The 22,808-nt window shown below is 39.7% G+C and overlaps 1 protein-coding gene across 4 annotated transcripts in view; it reads right to left on the bottom strand.

Annotated features, from left to right (window-relative positions):
* Positions 1-7: 7 nt before the first annotated feature.
* The window catches only part of RAB27B (RAB27B, member RAS oncogene family), a 169,880-nt gene continuing 147,079 nt past the window's right edge, over positions 8-22,808 (bottom strand). For all 4 annotated transcript variants that reach the window (XM_061131397.1, XM_061131395.1, XM_061131394.1 and 1 more), the window contains 5 exons: positions 18,727-18,901; positions 16,934-17,019; positions 11,492-11,595; positions 7,880-8,003; positions 8-6,349 (listed from right to left, as the gene is read on the bottom strand). In XM_061131397.1, coding sequence (XP_060987380.1) covers positions 6,160-6,349; positions 7,880-8,003; positions 11,492-11,595; positions 16,934-17,019; positions 18,727-18,879 — 657 coding nt within the window. In that variant the 5' untranslated portion in view covers positions 18,880-18,901 and the 3' untranslated portion in view covers positions 8-6,159. The remainder of the gene's footprint in view (positions 6,350-7,879; positions 8,004-11,491; positions 11,596-16,933; positions 17,020-18,726; positions 18,902-22,808) is intronic.

Raw genomic sequence — 22,808 nt, 5'->3', positions numbered from 1 at the left:
CACAAAATAATGATAAAAATGCATTTTTATTTGAAAAGTGTGCGGAAACAATCACTGAATACAGTTCTCGACTGTAATATTTAAACCCACACACCACAAAATCATTGGATGCTCTGATTTCTGAAGCTACTAGAACTTTGGTACAACAAAATAATGACCTGACAGAGTCTGTCAGGCACCACAGTCTATTCAGGGGCACAGAGAATCAAAACTCCATGTTCAAGGTTTTAATTTACATTCATAGCACTAGACAAAACAGAGATCTGAGTAGATGACAGACAAAACAATCGAACGTGCTTAGCCTAAAAATGAGGATAATATCACTTAAATGTAGACTGTTGGGATACAATGAAGTACTTCAGTGTTAGGCCAAAATGTTGTCTACTTTTAACACATTAAGCAGGATAACTTACTTTCCTCAAATAATTTCAGATACAGCCAGTATCTTTTCCAAGGCTGTGGACACAAAGCCCTATTTATACAAGGAGGATTTTGACCAATTTTAATATACTATCTAGAATGTAATTGGAATCCTTGAAAGAAATACGAGATGATCTACAGAATGAAATGGAGCTCATATTTATTTTTTCAATAACTTGAGATATATTAAACATTTTCAATCAAAGACAATGACCAGAGCTGACTACCCATTTCAAGTTTCTGACATCGCTACTAAAATTAGTGTTTTGTGCCTGCTATAACACTTGTGAACATATGGTTGTGAAAGTATGACTGTGATATTTTATTATTCTTAGCTTGGGATAATAGTGTCAGTTTGTGAAATGGAACATAATTTATAAACCAGTTTCTACATATGTTCTCTTTGGAGCCTGAAATGAACCTTGTGAGTTACACAGGCTTTATAAGCCTCATATGAGGAGAAGCCATATTTAATGACATACCCACAGCTCCCAAGTTGTTCTATCTGGCCACTTTCCTTTCTACAATACTAGTCTTCCTCTCAAACAGTGTTTGAAAAAATAACCTGGAGAAGAGAAGAGTAAGGATAAGCGTATGTTATTGCTTTGCTAGGGACAAATAATATTTTGATTTGTCAACAATAGCCATTGGTTAAATAAGGGATCCGTTAGGATAAGAACAGACATGCAGCTCCAACAGAATTTGCCAACAATTAAGTCTACTGAGGGATAATAGCCATGACTTCCAAGACCTGTTGGAAAGAAAAGGAACTGGGGAACAAATTTAAATAACCCAATTCAGAGATGATTTCTTTGTATTTTTTTTTCTTCGAAAGATGACATGCTTTTAAATAACTGTGTTATTTTGGTACTCGTCTTTTTGTTTGTTTGCCTGTTATTCTCTCTAAATATGGATTAGAAAATATCTTAAACATAGACTGTTGGTAAAAAGAACTGTACAGAAAGGCCTTTGTGATGCTACTTCTTAAAAAATTAAAGTGCAATATATGAGGAAATTAGATTCAGATAGGATAAATAAAATGGTTCTAAGCATCTTAAATTTTGATGCCAATCGTGAAATATTTGGTATTTAAATATTTTTATTAGTTTAGTTCTAAGGGCCTAAAATTCTACTTGGAAGATAAAAATAATAGGTAAATATTTGCCGTGGTGGTGGTTTAGTCACTAAGTCGTGTCTGACTCTTGCAACCCCATAGACTGTAGCCAGCCAGGCTCCTCTGTCCATGGGATTCTCCAGGCAAGAATACTGGAGTGGGTTGCCATTTCCTTCTCCAGGGGATCTTCCCAACCCAGAATTCAAACCCAGGTCTCCTGCCTTGCAGGCAGACTCTTTACCGACTGAGCTACAAGGGAAGCCCCAAATATATAACACTTTCTCTGTTTTGTTTTTTTTTCCCTACATAAAAATCAACCTTTTAAGTATGGTCTTCTCCATGTTCTCCCATAGTTACAAACTCTATTTAGACAACTTGAATCTCTAATCTTTCTTTATAGTTCTTACTCAACAGTGTCGTCATGGCTGGGTCTCTACCCAAGAACTCCAAGGCAATAAGTTTATAAAATTCCTTATTCATCTAACAGTTCTACTTTATGAGGCAACTATCTTTATAGATTTATACAACATTGAGACAACACTCAACTCAGGGCATATTCTCTACTTTCCATGTTTAGGAGCTCAGCACTCTTCCCAGAAATAAGCTTATACCATTTTGGTCAAAGATCAAGAAGAAAATATAGCTTTTGGTGAATTCCTAAACAATAGTTTTAAATATAGACAGCATCTTGGTATCTTTAAAAATGATAATGCTTTCCCCAAAATACTCAAAAACATTAGACGTCTTTTAATGCTTTAAAGCTTGGGAGTAGCAGGTGAAGGACAACTTTTCTATTGCTTTGGCTAACACAGCTCACAGATCTTCCTTTTAAAAAATTATTAAGTTCGTTAGGAAACCAGAAACTTCAATATGATCTCTTTACAATTTGAGTTTTAAACTCCAAAATTCTTTATGGGTGAGGATTCTCCCTCATATTTGTAGTTCCAGGTTATATTCTACACCTGGTTATATACTGTATCTTTTTACACATATTGCTTTTCCTTCTAACCAACGTACCCACTCCATTGGTGAGAATGTGTATGAGCTTCATCAAATTTGTTGATTCCCAGTGGACAAAATTTACACTTTAAAGAATGCATCAGCTGTTATTAAACTGTCTTTTAATGGAGTCAGTCCTTCGTTATGGTCAAAGCTTCTCTCTTTCATAAAGGAGACAAGAAAGGGCTGGAGAAACTCTTGCCCAATCCTTCTTATCTGAATGGGTTGGCAGAGAATAACTTGTACTAGAAGCATAACAAAAGCACTCACTGATACCCAGAATGCCCTATCTGGTTAAAAACAACAGGGAAAATATTTACTTTAGTAAAATGCTGGTTTTGAATTATTTGTAGCATGATAGCTGATAATATGGAAATGATAGCAACTTGGCTAGAGTGGTCACTGGCCAGAGTTTTATGTCTTATGTCAAGACCCACAGGTTAAATTTCCAGTATTCAGCATTTTTTCTGCCAATCTGTGACTTCTTATCCTCATCACAACAAGACAGACATGTTCTCTTAACTACTTCTGATACATTTTCCAAAGGATTATTTTTTTTTTAAGATTAAAAGGTAATCTTGTACCTAATCACAGTTAGAGTCTCAAGAAATGTCCATTTCCCAAAATGTGACCAAGAGATGGTGGTAATAATCTTCAGATTTGAATAATATCCTTATACCCTTTGCTGAAGACAACAAAATAACTTTAGCTGCACTAGTGTCTCTGTGAGCCCTTCCTATACCATGGTATTATAGGAATTGAGCTATGTGGCTATAGACAAATTTGGTCATGGAGGTATCCGAGGCACTGTATTAGGACAATGTAAACATCAAACCAGTGTAAACACTTCAGAAATGGTTTCTATATCAGAAAGAACTTCACGTACATTTTAAATAATTCTCCAAAATAAAATATGGCTTACTAAAGCATTTGGGAGATAATACGTAACACATGTTGCTATGTGTTAACAATGCAATTCTTCAAAAGCAGTCTTATACTTCATGACTCTAAATCAATTTAAAATTGTAACATGAATTATATGGAATAAATAATTCTGAAATAATGAAAGAGTAATGGTTACATAGACTTTGGGGTCTTAAGTCAAACTCAACAGAGAATAAAATATTTTAGATGAAGTATGTATAAGTAGAATACTATTTTAAAATAATTTTCTTGACTGTTTTTAATTTTGTTCCTCTTGATATTATTACCCAATAATTGTTATTTTTATAGGAATAGTTCTATAATTAAAGGCATCATCACCCTCTGCTTCATGCTATGGCTATCGAATAATAATCTTAAAATAGTTCCTGAACTAAAAGCTTGTTAAATAACTGACACTGACAGAATCTTGGCATAAGCAAATCAATCATATAACTGGAAAATAAATAGAAAAAATAAATATCCAAAATAGAACGCATTTTGGATTTTAGAAAGTCTAAATATTTCCTATTATGGAAATGCAGGGGACATCACAATTTGAATCCAAAGGAGAAATCGATATAATGACCACAAGAATTCACCAAAATTTGCCACTTCGATGGTTACATTGGTTTTGCTCATATGCCTTCCAGAGGAAACATCTTTGATGTTAGCTAATATCTAATATCCTTTTGGCACAGGCACTGAGGTCATGAAGAGCATCAAAGAGAAAAGCATCGTGGGAGGGAATACCCCACCCATGACCAATTTTAGAAGTTGGCATCACACAGGAATCACAGGACCTGGGCAGCCAACATCGAGATTGTTAGTCTGTTAAGGGACTGACTTAAAAGCTTCCAAATTACCTGATTCATGGCACATTTATGGGTCTTACAGCTGGATGCTCCCTTGGATGTGTGTTCCAAAAACTGATTCGTACCAGATGGAGTTTGACAGAGGAGGTTAAAGGTGGGGGACTGGGATTTAGAGTTTCCTACATTTGTAACTTAACAAAAAATATACAGAGTCTAGAAAAGTGCAGTTTAATTGGCAAAATTTTCTACAAAGAGGAACTAGCCGTTAGAAAAATCATATACTCATAATAAACAGAGAAAACTTAAAGTATGATGACTTTGTTATTGATAAACTTGACTGAAACACTTAAATAAAAGTTTAAAAGGAATGGCTTATGTTTATCAGAAGCTAAAATAAAAAACCAATGTAATATTAGACACAGTAATAAGAATAGGCCAATGGAAAATGCTTTTGTCATCATTTTTAGAAAGAAAAGACAGCATTATGGGAAAAATAAAGCCATTAACCAAATTTTGGTGAGACAGGATATAGTTCCATCTCTGCCAACCCCCAAATATAGTTCACCCATAGGTATTTTGCCTTAGGCAAAAATAAAAACAGATGTTAAATACACTGTAATATGGCATGAGGTATCATCAACTTTTTTGTGATGAATGACATGAAAATTCAGTGACCATAAAATTGATCCATCATAATTCTGAAGTTGTTGATCTACAAAGTGACACATCTGTGTTTTTCGGTTGAATCAAAGCCAGGGGTGGGTGTAGGCTGGAGGGGAGCAATGTGATATAGAGTTTCTAGTACTTTGTAAATTAGAAACCTAGAATTAATAGTCACTTTTAATTTCATATCACCAGCATATTTTATCTAAAAAATTAAGGCTGAATAGTTTTTCTTGAGTTCATAAAGAGATATTTAATAAACAGCAATCTTTAATTTCTCTTTGTGACTGTTTATCATGATTTGCTAAGAAATGTGAAATGTGAAGCTGAACATCACACCAGAAGCTGAACACTAGACCAATTTCTAAAACTGTGCTGGGAATGGAAACCTCTGGACACTCTCTTAATGCCAACCAATAATGTCAGCTTCCAACTGGCTGGATTGAAATTTGGCTAAGTAACTCTCCCAGACATCTGTAAGAGACACATTTAATTTCAGTTGTCCAAATGCCATTTTCCCATACCTTCATCTCTCTCTCTGGGCCTTTTTCTTGTCCTCTGTCATTCACAGTCCTATTCTTGTCTATCTGCCATTTATTAAGAATACACAAATGGCATTATTACACAGTCTCTTACATATTCTCAGAAGTCTGACATTCATCCTCTCGTAACTTTATCAGTAATGTTGTCATTCTAGCACAGCTTATAGGATATACATAGTAATGTCACTCTAAATGAACCACTTAGAATTCTTTATTGTGTATGCACTTTTAGCTAATATGTCCCCCTCAATGCAAACCTAAAAGTCCAAATCAGAATCTCTGTAACTAGTAAATCCAACCTTAAAAAAAAAAAGTCATCTTTCTGTGTTCTCTCTTCAGAAACCTATTCTTGTCCCCAGTGTGACAAGGTAATTTTGGTTCTGATGGAAAACTCACTGATATCTCTTCTTCCACACTCCTTTTTATGTTCATCTTCTTTACGAAAAAACCAAATTGAGTATCCATGATGGTACAATGACACTGGGAAATCTTTGATCTCGTTTGGAGGGGCCTTGGGGATTACTGGTCAACTCTTTTGAACACTGTTGACTATTCAGGTTTTTTTAAATTTCTGGCAGGAAAAGAAAGACATGCCGTTATACACGGTTTACTCAACAAAAATTGTGTGGTTTGTCACTCTTGACGTTTGCCTGGGGTTCTGGATGATCAGAGGCTGGGGTAAAGTCTAACAGGCACATTTCTTCTCTGCTGGCTTCTCCCCATCCAGCTTTCCAGAGCTGCTCCCATTGACAGTGTCGGGGATGTGGGTCTTCTCTACACACTGTTCCATTCGTTTCATTATTAAGTCCAGAAGGGTTTCCACAGCTTTTTCCACATTCTGGCCGGTCGCTGCACTTGTTTCAAAATATGGTATGCTAGAATGGAAGAGATGACAAATATTTTTGCAAGGAAGGAACCAGAAAAGATACAACAAGATGTGCCAGTGAGTCACACATGTGAAAACATGGCTGGCTGAGAGATTGTGAAATAATCACGATTTTGCTGGCTGAGTTGGAAAACATCCTTGGTTTTCCTCAGTGAGTGAAAACTGGTGGGTTGCTTTTACGTATGGGTGTAACCAGTGTTATGGGCAAGGAAACTGCTAGAAGAGGTGCTCAGGTACTTGAAGCCAAGCATCATCACTGATTTTTTAAAAATGAAGAGGGCAAATATGCCTAAACTAGTGATCAATGTTGCCATTAAACTATTAGTGTGTTAGTCGCTCAGCTGTGTCTGACTCTTTGCAATCCCGTGAACTGTAGCCCACCAGGCGCCTCTGTCTGGGATGCTCCAGGCAAGAATACTGGAGTGGGTTGCCATTCCCTTCTCCAGGGGATTTCCTGACCCAGGGATCGAACCCAGGTCTCCCGCATTGCAGGCAGTTTCTTTACCATCTGAGCCCCCAGGGAAGCCTATTAAACTCTTACTTCCCTATAATAATTATCTAGAAGTCTGATTTAGAAATTAGGCAGGCACTACATAGGATATTCATGTGAATACAATCTACATTTATTTAGAATCCAAAGTTTCAAGAAGACATGTACATTTATTTGTAAAACTCGCAAGGAGGTAAAGAACTGTCACATTTGGCAAAAGAACTTAAATTTGAAAAAGAATGACAATTTCTGCCTTGGAAATCAGTTTCTGACTACTTGGGGTGTTTAAACATTTTTTAACTCGCTAGGATAATAAGAATAATAATAATTGGGCTTCCCTGGTGGCTCAAATGGTAAAGAATCTGCCTACAATGCAAGAGACCTGGGTTCAATCCCTGGGTCAGAAAGATCCCCTGGAGAAGGGAATGGCCACCCACTCAAGTATTCTTGCCTGGAGAATCCCATGGACAGAGGAACCGGGCGGGCTACAGTGCATGGGGTTGCAAAGAGTCAGACACGACTGAGTGACTGACACTTTCACTCTCAGTATAATAATTGCAGTATTACGTCCAGGTCAGGTATTTTTCCTTAGAGTTTTGCAGCTATTGAGAGGCTGTAGAACACAATGTTCAAAATGATGGGCTCTGATCTCAGACAGCCTGGATTGAATTCAAGCTCTACTACTCACTAGCTATGTGGCCTTCCATAAGTTACTCAGCTTCTCTGTGTCTCAATTCCTCATATATCACACGGGATAACTCTAAATTTCCTATATATAATTACAGGGGTTAGAGAAATTAAAGTCTAGGAATAGTTGCTAGCACACAATAAGCATTCAGTAAATGTGAGTGGTTATTATTGTTAAATAATTTCATTAAAAGCATCACATATATTCCTCTGGGAGATCTTTTTCATTCATCTGTCATTCCTGAATCAAGGGGATCCCTCTGAATATCAGTTTCATGACCCTGTCCCCTAACTGAGCAGCAGTGTGTGAGGTCAGAGGATATTTCCATGTAGCCGACTTACCCGTATTTTTCAGCCAGGTCCCGGGCTTGCCGTTCATTGACTTCCCTCTGGTCTGGCAGGTCTGCCTTGTTGCCAATTAATACTATATCTGGATTTTCACAATAAGCATTTGCTTGCAGTTGGCCTTGGAAAGAAAACAGATGGAACCAGCAAGTTAGTTGTAAACAAGTGATGTCAAAAGACTGCTCATATTTTAGGGTCCTAATCAAATTGTGCGTCTCCAGCTTGGCTGTTTCCGAGTTATATTAGCCAAGGTGCTTAACTCTTCCCAGCCATGGTTTCCTTGCCTAGAACATGGAGATACTGCCTCACAGGTGGCAGGCTGTGAAGATTAGTAAGAGTGTGTATGAAGCACCTGTCTGAATACCTGTCAGTGATCTTATACATCGGGGAAATGACCTCTGAGACAAACACAGGTGAGGTGATGTGTGCTCAGCAATGTTCGACCCTTTGCGACCCCACGGACTGTGGCCTGCTAGGTTCCTCTGTCCATAAGATTCTCCAGGAGAGAATGCTAGAGTGGGGTGCCACTCCCTTCTCCAGGGGATTGTCTCAAAGCGGGGATTGAACCTGTGTCTCCTGTGTCTCCTGCATTGGCAGGTGGATTCTTTATCACCGCACCCCCTGGAAATGAACATCCGGGAATGTTCACCTGAGTTGAATATACTGCTTTTCAGACCATTTATTCCTCAAATATAAGTGAAGATAAGAGAACATGGTCTTAAAGTATATGTGCGTGTGTGCTAAGTCACTTCAGTAGTGTCTGACTCTCTGCAACCCTCTAGACTGTAGCCTGCCAGGCTCCTCTGGCCGTGGGATTCTCTAGGCAAGAACACTGGAGCGGGTTGCCATTCTCTTCTTCAGGGGATCTTTCCCCGTCCCCGGATCGAACACCTGTGTCTCTTATGTCTCCTGTATTAGCAGGTGGTTTCTTTACCACTGGTGCCCCCTGGGAAGCCCCTTCAAGTACAGGGGCTGTCTGCTCTTTCCTTCAGGATGCTGCTATGTTTTCCTTTCCTGAAATCCAAAGTAATGATTCATAAGAGCAGAGCTTTTTTAAACCACCCCAAATTCATGTAGAAATAATATTAAGACAGGTTATTTGTTTTTCTCTTTTTTCCAAAAGAAGGGAGGTATGGGGGGAGGAGGAGGAAGAGAAGGAAAGGAGGGAGGAAGGAAAGAAATGATTAAAAAGAGAAAAACCTTGCCAACCTATATTTTCAAGGTTATGGGACTATTTTACTCTCTACCTCAAGGCATGCTAAGTGCAACCTTGTTGAGGCCAGAGGAGGAAGTGACTCTGTAACACCAGTTATTTGGATATTAGAAATTAAAGCCTTATCAGAAATGGCAATTAATCATCTTAAATCCCAACAGTATCCTGGAAAATTTTAGAAGCAAGGGAGCATCTCATCTACCTTGAAAAATGATGAACAAATCACTCTGAAAGACTTGAATAGCCTTATTATCTCCTTATCTCCCCAGAATCTAATAATAACATTTGGTGTGTTATCTAATAATATTGCCTATTAATAAAAATAAAATATTATCTATTATCTAATAATAACACTTTAGATAAAGAAATGTAATGATAAAAGAAAATGGAAACAGATCCTAGGATGAACAGTCATTTGGAAAAGCAAGCAAGAAAGTCAGAATTTGTTAGTATTTTTCTCCACTAGCACAACTGTGTTAGTGAGCTTACATTTAAAGCCATTATATATATCTGTATATATTAATTATATGTAATATGAAATAATAAGATATGCGTGTATTTGAGAATCTGCACAGCCAGATACTCAGCCAGGTGCTCTGGGGTATCGCAACAGAACAAGCAGACCAAGTTTGAACCTTTACAGAGCTCACATTCTAGAGGTGGAAAGAATCAAAACCACAAGGAAGCAAAGAAAGAAGAAGGGGGCGGAAGAGGATGAGATGGTTGGCTGGCACCACCGACTCAGCGGACTTGAAGCTGAGTACTAGCCCCTGGAGATAAGGAAGGACAGGGAGCCTGGCATGCTGCAGTCCATGAGATCACAAAGAGTTTCACACAACTTAGTGACTGAAAAACAATGACAAAGAGGAATCGGGTGGAGAGGGAGGTGGCGGGGGGGGGGGGGGGATCGGGATGGGGAATACTTGTAAATCCATGGCTGATTCATGTCAATGTATGACAAAAACCACTACAATATTGTAAAGTAATTAGCTTCCAACTAATAAAAATAAATGAAAAAAAGAAAAACAATGACAAAACAAAGAAATATATGATATGATATGATGGAATATAATATATATGATGTCAGGTGGGGGCAGTGATCAAATGAAGCAGAAAGTGTCCTGAACACACACAGAGTGATGAAGAACAGTTTTAGATGGAGCCATCAGGAAAGCTTCTCCCAAGAGACAAATGAAGTCTGAACAAGAACTTGAAGGAGGCGAAAGAATTAACACATGGTGTAAGTGGGAAAACAGACATCAAGGCAGAAGGAAGCTGAGACCAACGGCCCCAAGGCAGGACTGTGCTTTTCGGCAGAGACCTTCGGCTGGGGGCCAGTGAGCGGGGGCAGAGAGAATGAACTACAGAGGAAGCGACGATGATGGTCTTTGCTGTTGTTTAGTCGCTAAGTCATGTCTGACTTTTTGGGACCCCATGGCCTGCAGCACGCCAGGCTTCCATGATGGCCTTAGAGGTCAGCAAAGGACTCTGGGTTTTCTTCCAAGTGAACCGGGAAACCCCAGAAGGATGATCTGGAGCAGGGTATAACATGATCTGATCTTTCGAAAAATAGCCCTCTGGCCACAGACAGCCCCGACAACTCTAGAAATAAGTAGCACCAGCCCCGTGGGATTGCTAGTGTGTCCCATTGCGTTCAAAACTGGTATTTGTAACCTTAAATATGGTCTTTAGTGCTACATCTATTTTTTAAAAAGGAAAAATAAAATACCACTCTTCTGTGCTGATTTACATCAATCTGGCTTTAATAACTGATTAGGTTAATTTGAAGCCTTATTGTGTTTAAATTGCCATGAAAGCTGGAGGTTTTTCTATACCAGTCTTTCTCACATTTGACCACTTGTTCAAAATAAGTAAAATTTCAACGTGCGCTTATTGTAAAATTTCAACGTGCGCTTATTGACAGACACACTATATGGTATCTTCATGCGGCTGCTCTGCTCTGAAACAATTTCTCACCTAACTGACCCCTGAGTTAACTATTTAGTTAACCCACGTGCAAGGGCACACACTGTAGGTGCCAGTGTGCCTCCTCAGAAAATGCCGTGCCTTCTCTGTGTCCACTCCAGCCTAGACAAAGTAGAAGTGACTGCTCGCTCAGTTGCAAGAAATCCTTGGAGACTTACTGCACACGTGGAATGAATGGCCCGTTCATTGCAATCATAAAGTCCTTACGCACAGGTGGTGATTCATCTAAGGTGTCAAAGGAAAAACTAATTCCAAGCCACTTTGGTGAGCCACATACAAGCCACCACTTTGCAGGTAACATGGGCAACACTAAACCTGTGACTTTTTCTGGTTTCATCTTGTGAGGCCAAGAAGCAGATAGAGCTATTGGGTCCTGACGTGGCCAACAGAAATTATTCAGTCCCACTTACTCATCCAGTTTCTGACATTTAAGAAGCTCTGTTGACTGGTGAGGTCAAACATTAATAGGAAACCCATGGCGTCTCTGAAGAATGCCGTAGTGAGGCTCCGGAATCTGCCAAGAAAACACAGTGGAAGTTAGTCCGCTGGATACTCTGATGACAATACAAACAACGCTAGGTCCCTTTCAGATATGAACTCTCCATGGCACCCCTCTGGATGATCCTCCCGAGTGGGCGAGTGGGCAGAAAGACTGCTGAAGGGTCAGAGGAGCCCATCTGGCTGTAGATTTAAGATCCCGTTGGGGCTTTATGATCCACAGCAGGCACACAGGCAAGAGTCTGTAACCTTCTATCACATGCTTGCTTACATAGCCTCTTGGACTCCTTCTCTCTTTGGCTCACAGGCATCTTGTGGCCCACAGTTAAAATATAAGGCACTTTAGGACTGAGACTTTAACTTCTACTTTTCAATTTTCCTGTCTGTGGCCAGAAGGAAGCTTAGCACATGGCAGGCTGAAAATGAGTGCCTGTGATTGCGTGCAGAGAACCACAACTTGTCAGCAGCTGGAACTAGGGTTCTTTTGTAGGGAAAAACAACGTTGGCGAGAGAACGCTTTTATTCGTATTCTTTGGGGATAAAACATGCATGTCTCTTAAGGAGAAGGAAGAAAGACAGTGAAGAAAGGAAGAAGAAAACTTTATGATTAGGGGACTGGAAGGAAGGGCAGAGAGACTTACTAGTTGAGGACAGAAAGTAAGAACACTCATTTCTAAGGGAGGATTTTGAAGAATACACTCCATCATGTGCAATGTAAACACTTTCTCTCTCTTGCTCCAACCCTCCCCACCCCAACATCCTCAGAGAAGTTGAAGATGCTCTGAGATCCACTTCAATGTATGCAATGGGCAAAACCGGAGATGACATGCAGGGCCCAGAGAAGCTTTGGGTTATACCGATAAAGAAGTGAAGTTGGCCACTGGTTTTAAGAAAGACACATGACTTTAACCAGAGAAGCAGATCTCTTCCTATCCTAAATGTCCTCCTAATATTTTGGTCACCTATTTTGGCCTATTTGTAGATTCTTGGGTTTCCTCTGGGTTCTATTCTTGACCCCTTCATCCTTTACATGCATTCACTGGGTTATTTTGTCTACTTTGCTGGCTCAATTATCCTGGTGTATACGGTGAACCCCAAGTTTGTAGGTCTAGATCTTTCCTGCCTTGCTACTTGTATGCCCAATTACTTGCTGGATATTTCCACTTGGAGGAAACTAAGGTACCAGCAACCTCACATGTTTGAAACCAAACTCACCCTCCCTCTGATTTTTCTATCAGTGGCATCACCATCCTCCTTGGGTGCCACGGCCTCCTTCTCCTTCACCTGTTATATACAAGAAATCAACAAATATCTCCTGACCCTCTCATGTCTCTCCACGTACCCTGCCCTACTCTAGTTTCGAGGCCATTATCTTCCACCAGGATAATTTCGACAGCATTCTCAACAGGCTTCCTGTCTCCAGTGTGGTTTGGGTCCTCTCACTCCCTGATTTCCTCCTATTGATTCTATAAACCCTCTGCTAAAAATGTCAGATGATGATACCTGGCTCTAAAGATAACGACTGAACTTTTCAATCATCTGCCAAGGCTCTGCACGAACCGACCCTTGCTCATCTATCCCGCTTTATCTCCTGACTACCCACAGGCATGCTGAGCTTCTTCAAGTTCTTGGAAAGTTCACGCTTTCCCCTGGGCTTTCACCCACGCTGTTATTCCTGTGGGTGACCTTGCCTTCAGGCTTCCTTTACCTCCTGCCTCTTTAGCCAGGAAAAGATGTACTCACACACTGTGTATGGGTGTAATATTTATACATGTAAGAGGATCACTTCCCCACGCAGACTTCCTAACACCACCATCTGGGTATGGACTCCTGCTGTACCTGACAGCCACCAGCCAGTCTTTGTTTCCCTGTTACTGTCCTGAAGCTTTATTCCAATTGTTTATTTGTCCAAATTCCATCCTAGATGGGAACCTCCAAGAGAAAAGAAGCAGTGTTTTTAATGCACTATCCATTGCATTTTCATGACTCTGAAATTTTTTTTTGATGGTTGTTTGCCAAATTTAGAGAAAGAAAGATAGAAAATAGCAAAGGATATGAAATTGTTAAGGAGGTAAATGACTTCAATAGAAACAATACTTTTAATATGGAGACACAGAAAAGAGATATTTTAGTTAAGACTATTTATTTCCAAAATAAGATTCTTTGGTAGGATATAATCATGGTGATTATGAAATACCAAAAGTCTCACTCAATTTTACCCTTGTGGATTTGTCCCTGCCAGTCACTAGAAGCTCAGAGATTATACTGCTTTCATTGAATGGTTGTTTCTTTCTCTTTGGGGACTATCTGTTCTCACAAAACTGTCTCCTACTCAAACCACAAGAGTGTGGCTAAGTCAGCCCCGATCCTGTTCTCTGTCCTGTCTTTTTTAAGTGTATGAGTCTGTGTGTTTCTCATCTGAGGACAAATCTACTGCGCCCTCCTCCCCTCTCATTACCACAGCCCATGACAGTTACTTTAAAACATGCTTGTTGGGTAGATCTCATTGGAGCAGACACTTGTGCATCCACAGCAACAGGGACAGGAGACTTCTGCTCTGAGCCAGGCTCATACCCTGGACCCCTCCACCCCAGGACCCTCGTGAGCCCCCGGAGTTTCCAGGCTTTTGTGCTCATGCTTAGTCGCTCAGTCGTGTCCGACTCTTTGCGACCCCGTGGACTGTAGCCCACCAAGCTCCTCTGTCCATGGGATTTTCCAGACAAGAACACTGGAGTGGGCTGCCATTTCCTCCTCCAGGGGATCTTCCCAGCCCAGGGATCAAACCCATGTCTCCTATGTCTCCTGCACTGGCAGGCCGATTCTTCACCACAGCACCACCAGGGAATCCTTTCCAGGGTTTACTCCATGAGTAATCTTATTTATTTCCAGCTCCACCCACCAACCTCATTTTGTCCCCAGAATGTGGAAAGCTAGGACCCCATGAATAATCAGATCCCAGGGGCACGTAATAGCTCTTTCTCCCTCACTGAGAACTAAGTCTGTGCTCTGCATCCTTTAGGTTTACATAAGGGGTATGATCTTTTACCTCCTTCCCATAATGTGACTTTTATCAATAACCATTATCTTACATGGGTTACAGTGCCAGACGTCCTCGGGCACAGGCTTGAGGTGTGAGGCATTGTTTATCTTGTTGCTTAGCTACACTTTAATATACAGAACGCAAAATTCTCAAGGGATGAATAACCTTGGTGTTACTAAGACAATCTCTAGTATTTCCATTTCTCTCCTAGAGCAGCTGTCTTAAGGGGACAGATGAGAGAAGCCTGCCATCATGCTAGGCTGACATATCGTGTGCGAAGACATATGGGAACCACATTTTCTCATATTACTTCTTCAAAAATGAATTAAATTGGTCTATAAAACATACATCTTTGTGACAACAAAACTGACACATGAACAGAGATTCCTGTGAGGAACGACTTCAGAGGAACCAGCCGCGTTGAAGGATGTGTGTAAATGGAATTCACAGTCAAAAGAGCTCCCAGAGAGGGCCCGGCACCTCTCCCAGCGTTTACACTCACTGAACGTGAGAATGTTTTGGACTCATTTCAAAGCCTGAAGTGTTTACAAGCAAAAACATTGTAAGACATGTGATGCAGAATTTGGAGGTATGTGCCTTCTACTTATCTTCTCTGACAACCTATTGCCAATTTCTGTTTCATCTAATATTGAAAAGCTTCACTAGCTTGGGGTCTTTTGCACTTTGAAAGCTTGGATCTCAAAGAAATGTATTTTCTTCAAATCATGGCACAGCACCACCAGCTCTAAACAATCAACACTACGGTCTACCGGGTGTCTCTTGTCTGGGTCGCTGCACCTGAGACAAGGCTGAGAAAACAATCATGGTCTCTGTTCTCATGAAGCTCACAATTGTGTTGGGGTGAGAAGGCCACAAGTGAATTGAAGAACAGCCGTGAGAGACAAAAATAAAAGACACGCCTTATCACAAGATGTTGTTGTTTAATCACTAAGTTGCGTCCAACTCTCTTGCGATCCCATGGACTGTTGTCTGCCAGGCTCCTTTGCCCACAGGTTTTCCTAGGCATGAATCCTGGAGTGGTTTGCCACTTCCTTTTCCAGGGGAATCTCTCTGACCCAGGGATCGAACCCATGTCTCCTGCATTGGCAGGTGAATTTTTTATCACTGAGCTACCAGGGAAGTCTTATTATAAGGTGGTATATAATCAATTAACTTATTTAATTAAAGTAACTTACAGCATGGATGGGTTTCCCGGGTGGCACTAGTGGTAAAGAACCCACCTGCCAATGCAAGAGACACAGGAGACTGGGTTCCACCCCTGGGCAGGGAAAATCCTCTGGAGGAGGGCATGATGGCAGCCCACTCCAGGACTCTTGCCTGGAGAATCCCATGGACAGAGGAGCCTGGTGGGCTACAGTCCACAGGGTCGCCAAGAGTTGGACATGACTGAAGCGACTCAGCATGCATACAGCCTCGCAGGCATGGAAGAATAGACATTGTAAGAGTTCAAGAAAGAGGGAGTTTGTTTCAGCTGGGGAGTCTGGCAAAGCCCCACCACGCACGTGTAATGTGAGCCAGGTCTATTGAAAGGAGAGGCTCAGGAATGGGGGGAAGGGAATAAAACATTCCAGCTGGAGGGTGATGATGTGACCGAAATCATAATCAAGTCAGTCAAATGGTACAGGATGCGTGGCTGTGCGTAAAGACAGAAAGAGATGAAAAATATATTAACACCCTTTCCTTTGACTCACTCTTCAAGTAGCACTTGTAACAATGTTAATTTCCCACCCCAGTTCAATAAAACTCTGGATTTTTTTTTTTTAATGATCACAAAGTGCAAAGACAATGCATAAGAATCTTCACAGAGATTTTTGAAAATTTGATTTTTGCAATCTGCACCAAATACACAATTGCTAGTTATGGTTAATTCACTACAGATAATTTATTTTTATTTGTTGATATAGATGTCTATTTTGAAACCAGGAGGAGAGTTGCATTTCCTTACATTTTTCAAGTTCACATATAGTAGTCGTATTAAAGTGGCACATACAATACCACTTCCCAGATGGCACTAGTGGTAGAATTCATCTGCCAAAGCAGGAGACATAAGAGACATGGGTTTTATCCCTGGGTTGGGGAGAGACCCTGCCCGAGGAAACAGCAACCCACTCCAGTATTCCTGGCTGGAGAATCCCATGGTCAGATGAGCCTGGTGGGCTACAGTCCACAGGGTCACAAAGAGTCGGATGTGACTAAAGCAACTTAACACACACACACTGTACAAACACACATTCACATTAAAGTAAATTTTTCTAAGCTATTTATAGCTAGAAACAAAATAATTCACTATTACCGCTCTTGTCCTGCAGTGTCCCATAGCTGAAGATGCACCTTAAATGCTTTCCCTGTTGACCCATTTGGTCCCTGCGTGTTGTAAACCTGAAAGAATACAAATGTCATTAGTTTATGATGCTTTGATTTTGTCAGCATTCAAATTCTCTGGGTTCACTCGGCGTATTTTTTCTCAATTATTATAGTCAAAGTTCACAGTGGAGAATCAATATTTGCTTTTTTTCTCCTAGAAGTTATCACATATAGTCTCACATTTAAATGTCAAGTATAAGTATGGTTTTCAACACAATTTAGGCATCCTGCAAACTTAAATTAGACACCTTCTGTCATTTCCCCAAGGAAGCAGCAAACAGTCGATTAAGGACCCAAGTTCTAGGTTCAATATCAACTCTTCATTTAACTTCATAGAATCTTACTTTCTTATTGGCAAATTGAGACCCATAATCTCCTATTTTACAGAGTTACTGCAAACTTGAGTGAAATAACAGATTTTAAGGAATTTTTAAAACAGTAAAATATTTTACAAGTACTTGAGTATCTTCTACTCTGAATTGGGACTTTCAAAAAGACTTAGCCATGAAATGCACACAGGATTGCTCAATAAGTTTACACAGGCTCTTCCAAGTCTTCCCTTTTTATCCATTCTTCAAAGGCTCTTTTCAGAAACGTTTAAATTTTATAGGTGATGGCCTTTTGAGTTCTTATTTAAACCAAGTATAACAATTTTAATATTATCTAGCTCCCTTCCTTATGGTTTAGTGAAAATATTTTAAAGGGAAAACTTTGCAAGGACTTATCGCTAGATCAGTGGAGACATATGGGGAGAAGGCACAGAAAAACACTGCAGGGCTTGGGAGCAAATTTGCTAAGACTACAGTACTGAACTTTCGGATAAGGGACAGGACATTCTAAGAAATCATGATTTAACGTCTCCAGCCTCATTTTCTTTGTTTTTCTTTTCTTCCCCCCAATTCTTGGGGAATGAGTGAATTTATGTTTTAAGAAAGATTTGATTGGAGTACAGTTGCTTTCCAACGTTGTATTAGTTTCTAATACGACAAATACAGCAAAGTGAATCGCGTTCGAGGTACTGAGGGCATTTGTGACAAGAACCGGAGCCGCCGCCATCTTGGCGCTCAAGAGCACCTTGGGAGGCAGCAACTCTGGCTCGGCTTCTGCGCCTCGGCTCCACGTCTCCCGTGTCACAATATCCTTATTCCTGTCATTAGCGTCTAGCACAGGGGAAGGAAGTGGTTGTGATTCTCACTTTAACTCTCTTATCTTGAAAAATCGCATGGGTTGGTCTCACATTCTGTTCATAAGAAGCTAGTGATTGATGGCTTAGTCTACACATAAATAAAAATGTAGCAGGAACTCAGAAAGCTCATGTTCCAGCTATTTGCCAATCATTCTTTTACCTCTTTCTTAAGCACGGGGAAATGAACACTTTGTTTTTATTGAGAAACTTAGATCAGGACTTAATGGTTTTAGATAAGGAATTCATGTTTGGAAAGATTCCTTAAGAATTCATAGAAAACACACTATATAAACCCATAAATAATTTATTTTAGTTGCTCTGTGTGCTTCTGGAGACAAGTGCCACTGGATTTTTTCCTAAGCAAAATGTTATTTAGAGACCGTAAAATATAATATTCAAATTGGATCAAAGTGACAGGTTATGAATTTCATGTGATAAAAGACAGACACCTTGCAATGCAATAAACATAGTTTCTTAATTCTTATTTTATATATAGGAGGATCAGCAACCGGTTAACAGTATGGTTAAAAACTTACCACACGTTTTTCCCGAAAGTCTATCCCTACTGTCGTGATGAACTTGGGATTGAATTTATTGTCTGTGTATCGATAAAGAAATGTTGTCTTCCCTACCCCCGAATCTCCAAGGGCCAGGAGTTTGATCAGATAATCATAGTCCCCATCGGTCATAGTGATGGTCGTGATGGTGGGCCTGTGTTAAGGGAAAAATAAGCATTTATGATGAAAATTGTTTTCTTTTGACTTCCTTCAAAACGATGTAAATTTAGCTTTCAACGTTATAAAGTTGAAATGCCTCTATTCTGTGAAATTCTGAGTTAACCAGTTCAGAGCAGCCTCAGAGCTAAGAACTCTTCCATGATTTCACTTAGTGCCTATCTTTTTACGTCATGTCAGGTGAAAGGGTTAGCTGCTCAGTTGTGTCTGGATTTTTGTGACCCCATAGACTGCACCAGGCTCCCCTGTCCATGGAATTCTCCAGGCAAGAATGCTGGGATGGGTTGCCATTTCCTTCTCCAGGGGATCTTCCCGACCCAAGGATTGAACCCAGGTCTCCTGCATTGCAAGCAGTTTCTTTACCATTTGAGCCACCACAGAAGCTCTCGTGTCAGGTAATGTGGAGCGAAAGGTGTGTGATCCCCACCATGTATGGCCATTGCCAAGGCAATAGTAGAACTTAAAAGAGTTATAGCTTTCATTTTTTTTTTTCAAACTGGTGTCCCTTCAGATCAGGAGTATGATGCTAGGAAGACAAGTCACAGGGAACAGAAAAGTATGTCCAAGATGATGCAGCTGTGTAGAGGGAGACTGAAATTATATATAAGTAATGGAAGACAAAAACCTAGGGGGATATTGTTCATCTAATCCTGCAGGATGAACTTTGTATTATATGAATACAAAATATTCCCTTTTTAATTAAAAAAACTAACAGAGAAATGACAACCTTTAAAAACATTGATTTGAAATCATTTCAATAGCCATGTTTTAAAATCTTCTGTTTTGAAATACTGAGCCCTCTGTTCTTCAATGGCAAATCTGCTGTGTTTGGCAAATCTGCTGGATATTTTCTAGGCCTTGGAAAAAGAGGAAGAGCTATTCAGAGGCATAACTCTGGTAATTCTGCTCACGTTTCTCCTGAAGGAACATCCCTTGCCATTTCTCCCAGTGCCCTAAACATCTGTCTCAGTCTTAATTTCTTCCGTTGTTACAATAACTACGAGTGATAGATGCCAAGGGTTAATATTAAATACAGTGTTGACACTAAAACTACTGCCACATGCTTCTGAATTACACCATCATCCACTAAACACTTGGTGCAGTTTCTGCTCTCCAGGGTAGCAAAATTATTTGCCATTTGGTACAACTGATTTGGCTTATAGAAATGGATTTGTCATATTCTATGTAGAGAAAGGCTTCTGAAGATGTCCCTGAATTAGAAACATTCTCTTCTATTAGGTGAGAGGGAGGAATATTCCTCCACTTCTACAGTTCAGAAAATACTGTATTCTTCAGGAGTTCTGAGATGATCCAAATCAAATGTCAACAACAGGCTATTCCAATAAAATTGCTACATAATTCTAATCATTTTTCTACATGTAAGAAAATGATGCAATTTAAACAAAACTTTTAAAATTTTACATTGTCATTTTAACACATGGTAAAACTAAAAGGTTTCAAGCCTTTGGGTAAATAACGATGGAAAAAAAAAAATCATGTAGTTAGCCAGCCAGAATTATTACATCATTTGGAAGATTTATAATGTTTTTACACCAGAATTTTCTAAAATTTGAACCCTACTGATGCTAAATCCTAATAAATGTGTTATGGGTGGTGGATATCTATTTCTTTAATTAGTGAATGGTTTTTGAGCGCAGGTATTTTGAGAGCTGCCAATACATATTTCTGCACTAAAACTTTCCTCTTATAACATCATCCTTTCTTCACCGAGTGAGACTCTCAGGGTGGATGCTTGCTGACTACAAATGTACTCTTTTCCTTCTGTAATATCCATAGAAAGTATAATCACTGCTCAGGAAGAAGTGCCTAGCAACCATCCACGACCAGCCTTCCTCGATACAGGTATCTCCACTATTGATGTGAAATTCTTCTTAGAAAAAGTCTGCCCTGAGGGACGGTGTAGCAGCGACTAGCGCTGTGTTTGGATGGCACTCAATGTCTTCTCAGGACTTTTTGGTTGAAGATACTGCTGCTCCTAGTCTTAAAGCCAAATGTGTTGCTAGAGGAGATTGATGCCAAAGTTGTATGGTTCCCCCTCCCCATTTAAGGTTTATCACCACCACCATCACTCTATCTTATTCTCTCTTCCCCTTCCAAACTTGCTCATGCGAAGCTCCTCCAAGGGTGATAAACTCTGTCATTTCACTGGTAGAATTGGATAAAATTGTTAATTCTCTTGGGGAAAAAACAGACTAAGTTAAAATATTCTAAGATAGTTAAGTAATTAAAGCAAAATTCTTCCCCAGACACCTTGATAATCAGAGGGAAGAAATTGAAGCTACTGGTTACCTAAATACAAGATAAACTTGGAGGATACTGTGGTTTCCTGGAAAAATGAAAACAGAGTCAAGAAGATAGATCAGCACATTTTAAAATCTTGCTTAAAGTCTACTATGCTTTTTGCAATATTATAGGTGACAGTGTCACAAAAGGTTAAACCTTGAGCAAATCTAGTTAAATATCTTCAATATATAGTATCAGGTCCAAAGATGAAAATTATAAAATTCTTTTACAATTATGTGATTTTCTGAGTTCTAAAATACATGATTTTATTTCAATAATCTATCCTTGGCACAGCAAATATACCACTGCAAAGAAAAATAAAAGCCTTGATAAGCCTTCTTTTTTCCAAGAACTGGGGTAAAAACAAAGATCTGGGAAGAATCAAAAAGCTGACAAGTTTAGCAGCATTGTTTATTCCTGCAGATGACTGGCAGTATTTGTAGTTCTATGAATCTAAAAGGGAAGAAAAGGCCAGAAGATGGTCATGCTTCAGGAAATGGGTCTGACTCCCTCCCTACATTATCTCTGTGTCACAAACTATACCATATAAAATTACAAAATTACAAAAATTAATCACAAATTATTCTGTAATCTAGCTTTTGACATGGCATGCACACACTTAGAAGCTGAACAAAGATGCAAGAAAATACAATATAATTTTACGTGGTGGAACATGATTAGTTGATAAATGAGTCAAATAATTGTGCTTTATAGTTCCAGCAAAACAATAGTTTTCATGGACTGCAAATGTCAGAGAAGCTTTTGTGGAGGAAGATGAACTTGCATTTAACCTTACAGCGTAGGGAGGAATGAGGTACGAGAGGAGATTCAGGACCATATTAATTGCCACTTACAGAATGGGACTATCACTCCTTGCCAACTACATGACCTACCATGTATTTTTGGCCTGACGCCAATCCACAGTGCATAGACTGCCTGGGGTTGCCTCCCGATCACATGCTTATTCAGAGTCAGTGCCCCTAGCTAACATGGATCAGTTCTACTGTAGCCCACACAGAATCTTTTCTTTAAGTGAAAGAAGGTGGAGATTTTGTGGCACTGAGCATAAATTCCACCTGAAATGAATGCAAAACTTGGCACTGTGGAAACAATTTATTCAGTGTCTTCAATAGACTGTTAAAGAAACTGAAATAGTAAGCTGGGTATAAGATAGCCTGCCTCCAAGTTTCTTTTAAAAACAAATTTTATGACTCATTTTTTACTGGAGTGGGTAGCCGTTCCCTTCTCCAGGGGATCTTTCCAACCCAGGGATCAAAACCAGCTCTGCCGCATTGCAGGCAGATTCTTTACCATCTGAACCACCAGGGAAGCCCTCATTTCATACATATATACATATAATTGTTTTGCATTTAGTTTGTGTGGTTTTTTTTTAGTTCTTTTGTATTTGGTTTGGTTCCTCTTTAACAATTATGTGATTTTCTGAGTCCTAAAATATATGATTTTATTTCAATAATCTATCCTTGGCACAGCAAATATAACACTGCAAAGAAAAATAAAAGCCTTGATAAGCCTGCTTTTTCCAAGAACTGGGCTAAAAAAGTAAAAAGATCTGGGAAGGA

Source organism: Dama dama, chromosome 27 (assembly GCF_033118175.1).
Source record: "Dama dama isolate Ldn47 chromosome 27, ASM3311817v1, whole genome shotgun sequence".
Classification (NCBI taxonomy): Eukaryota; Metazoa; Chordata; class Mammalia; order Artiodactyla; family Cervidae; genus Dama; species Dama dama.
Note: the sequence above shows the minus strand (reverse complement) of the source record. Positions and strands in the feature narration are given on the sequence as shown.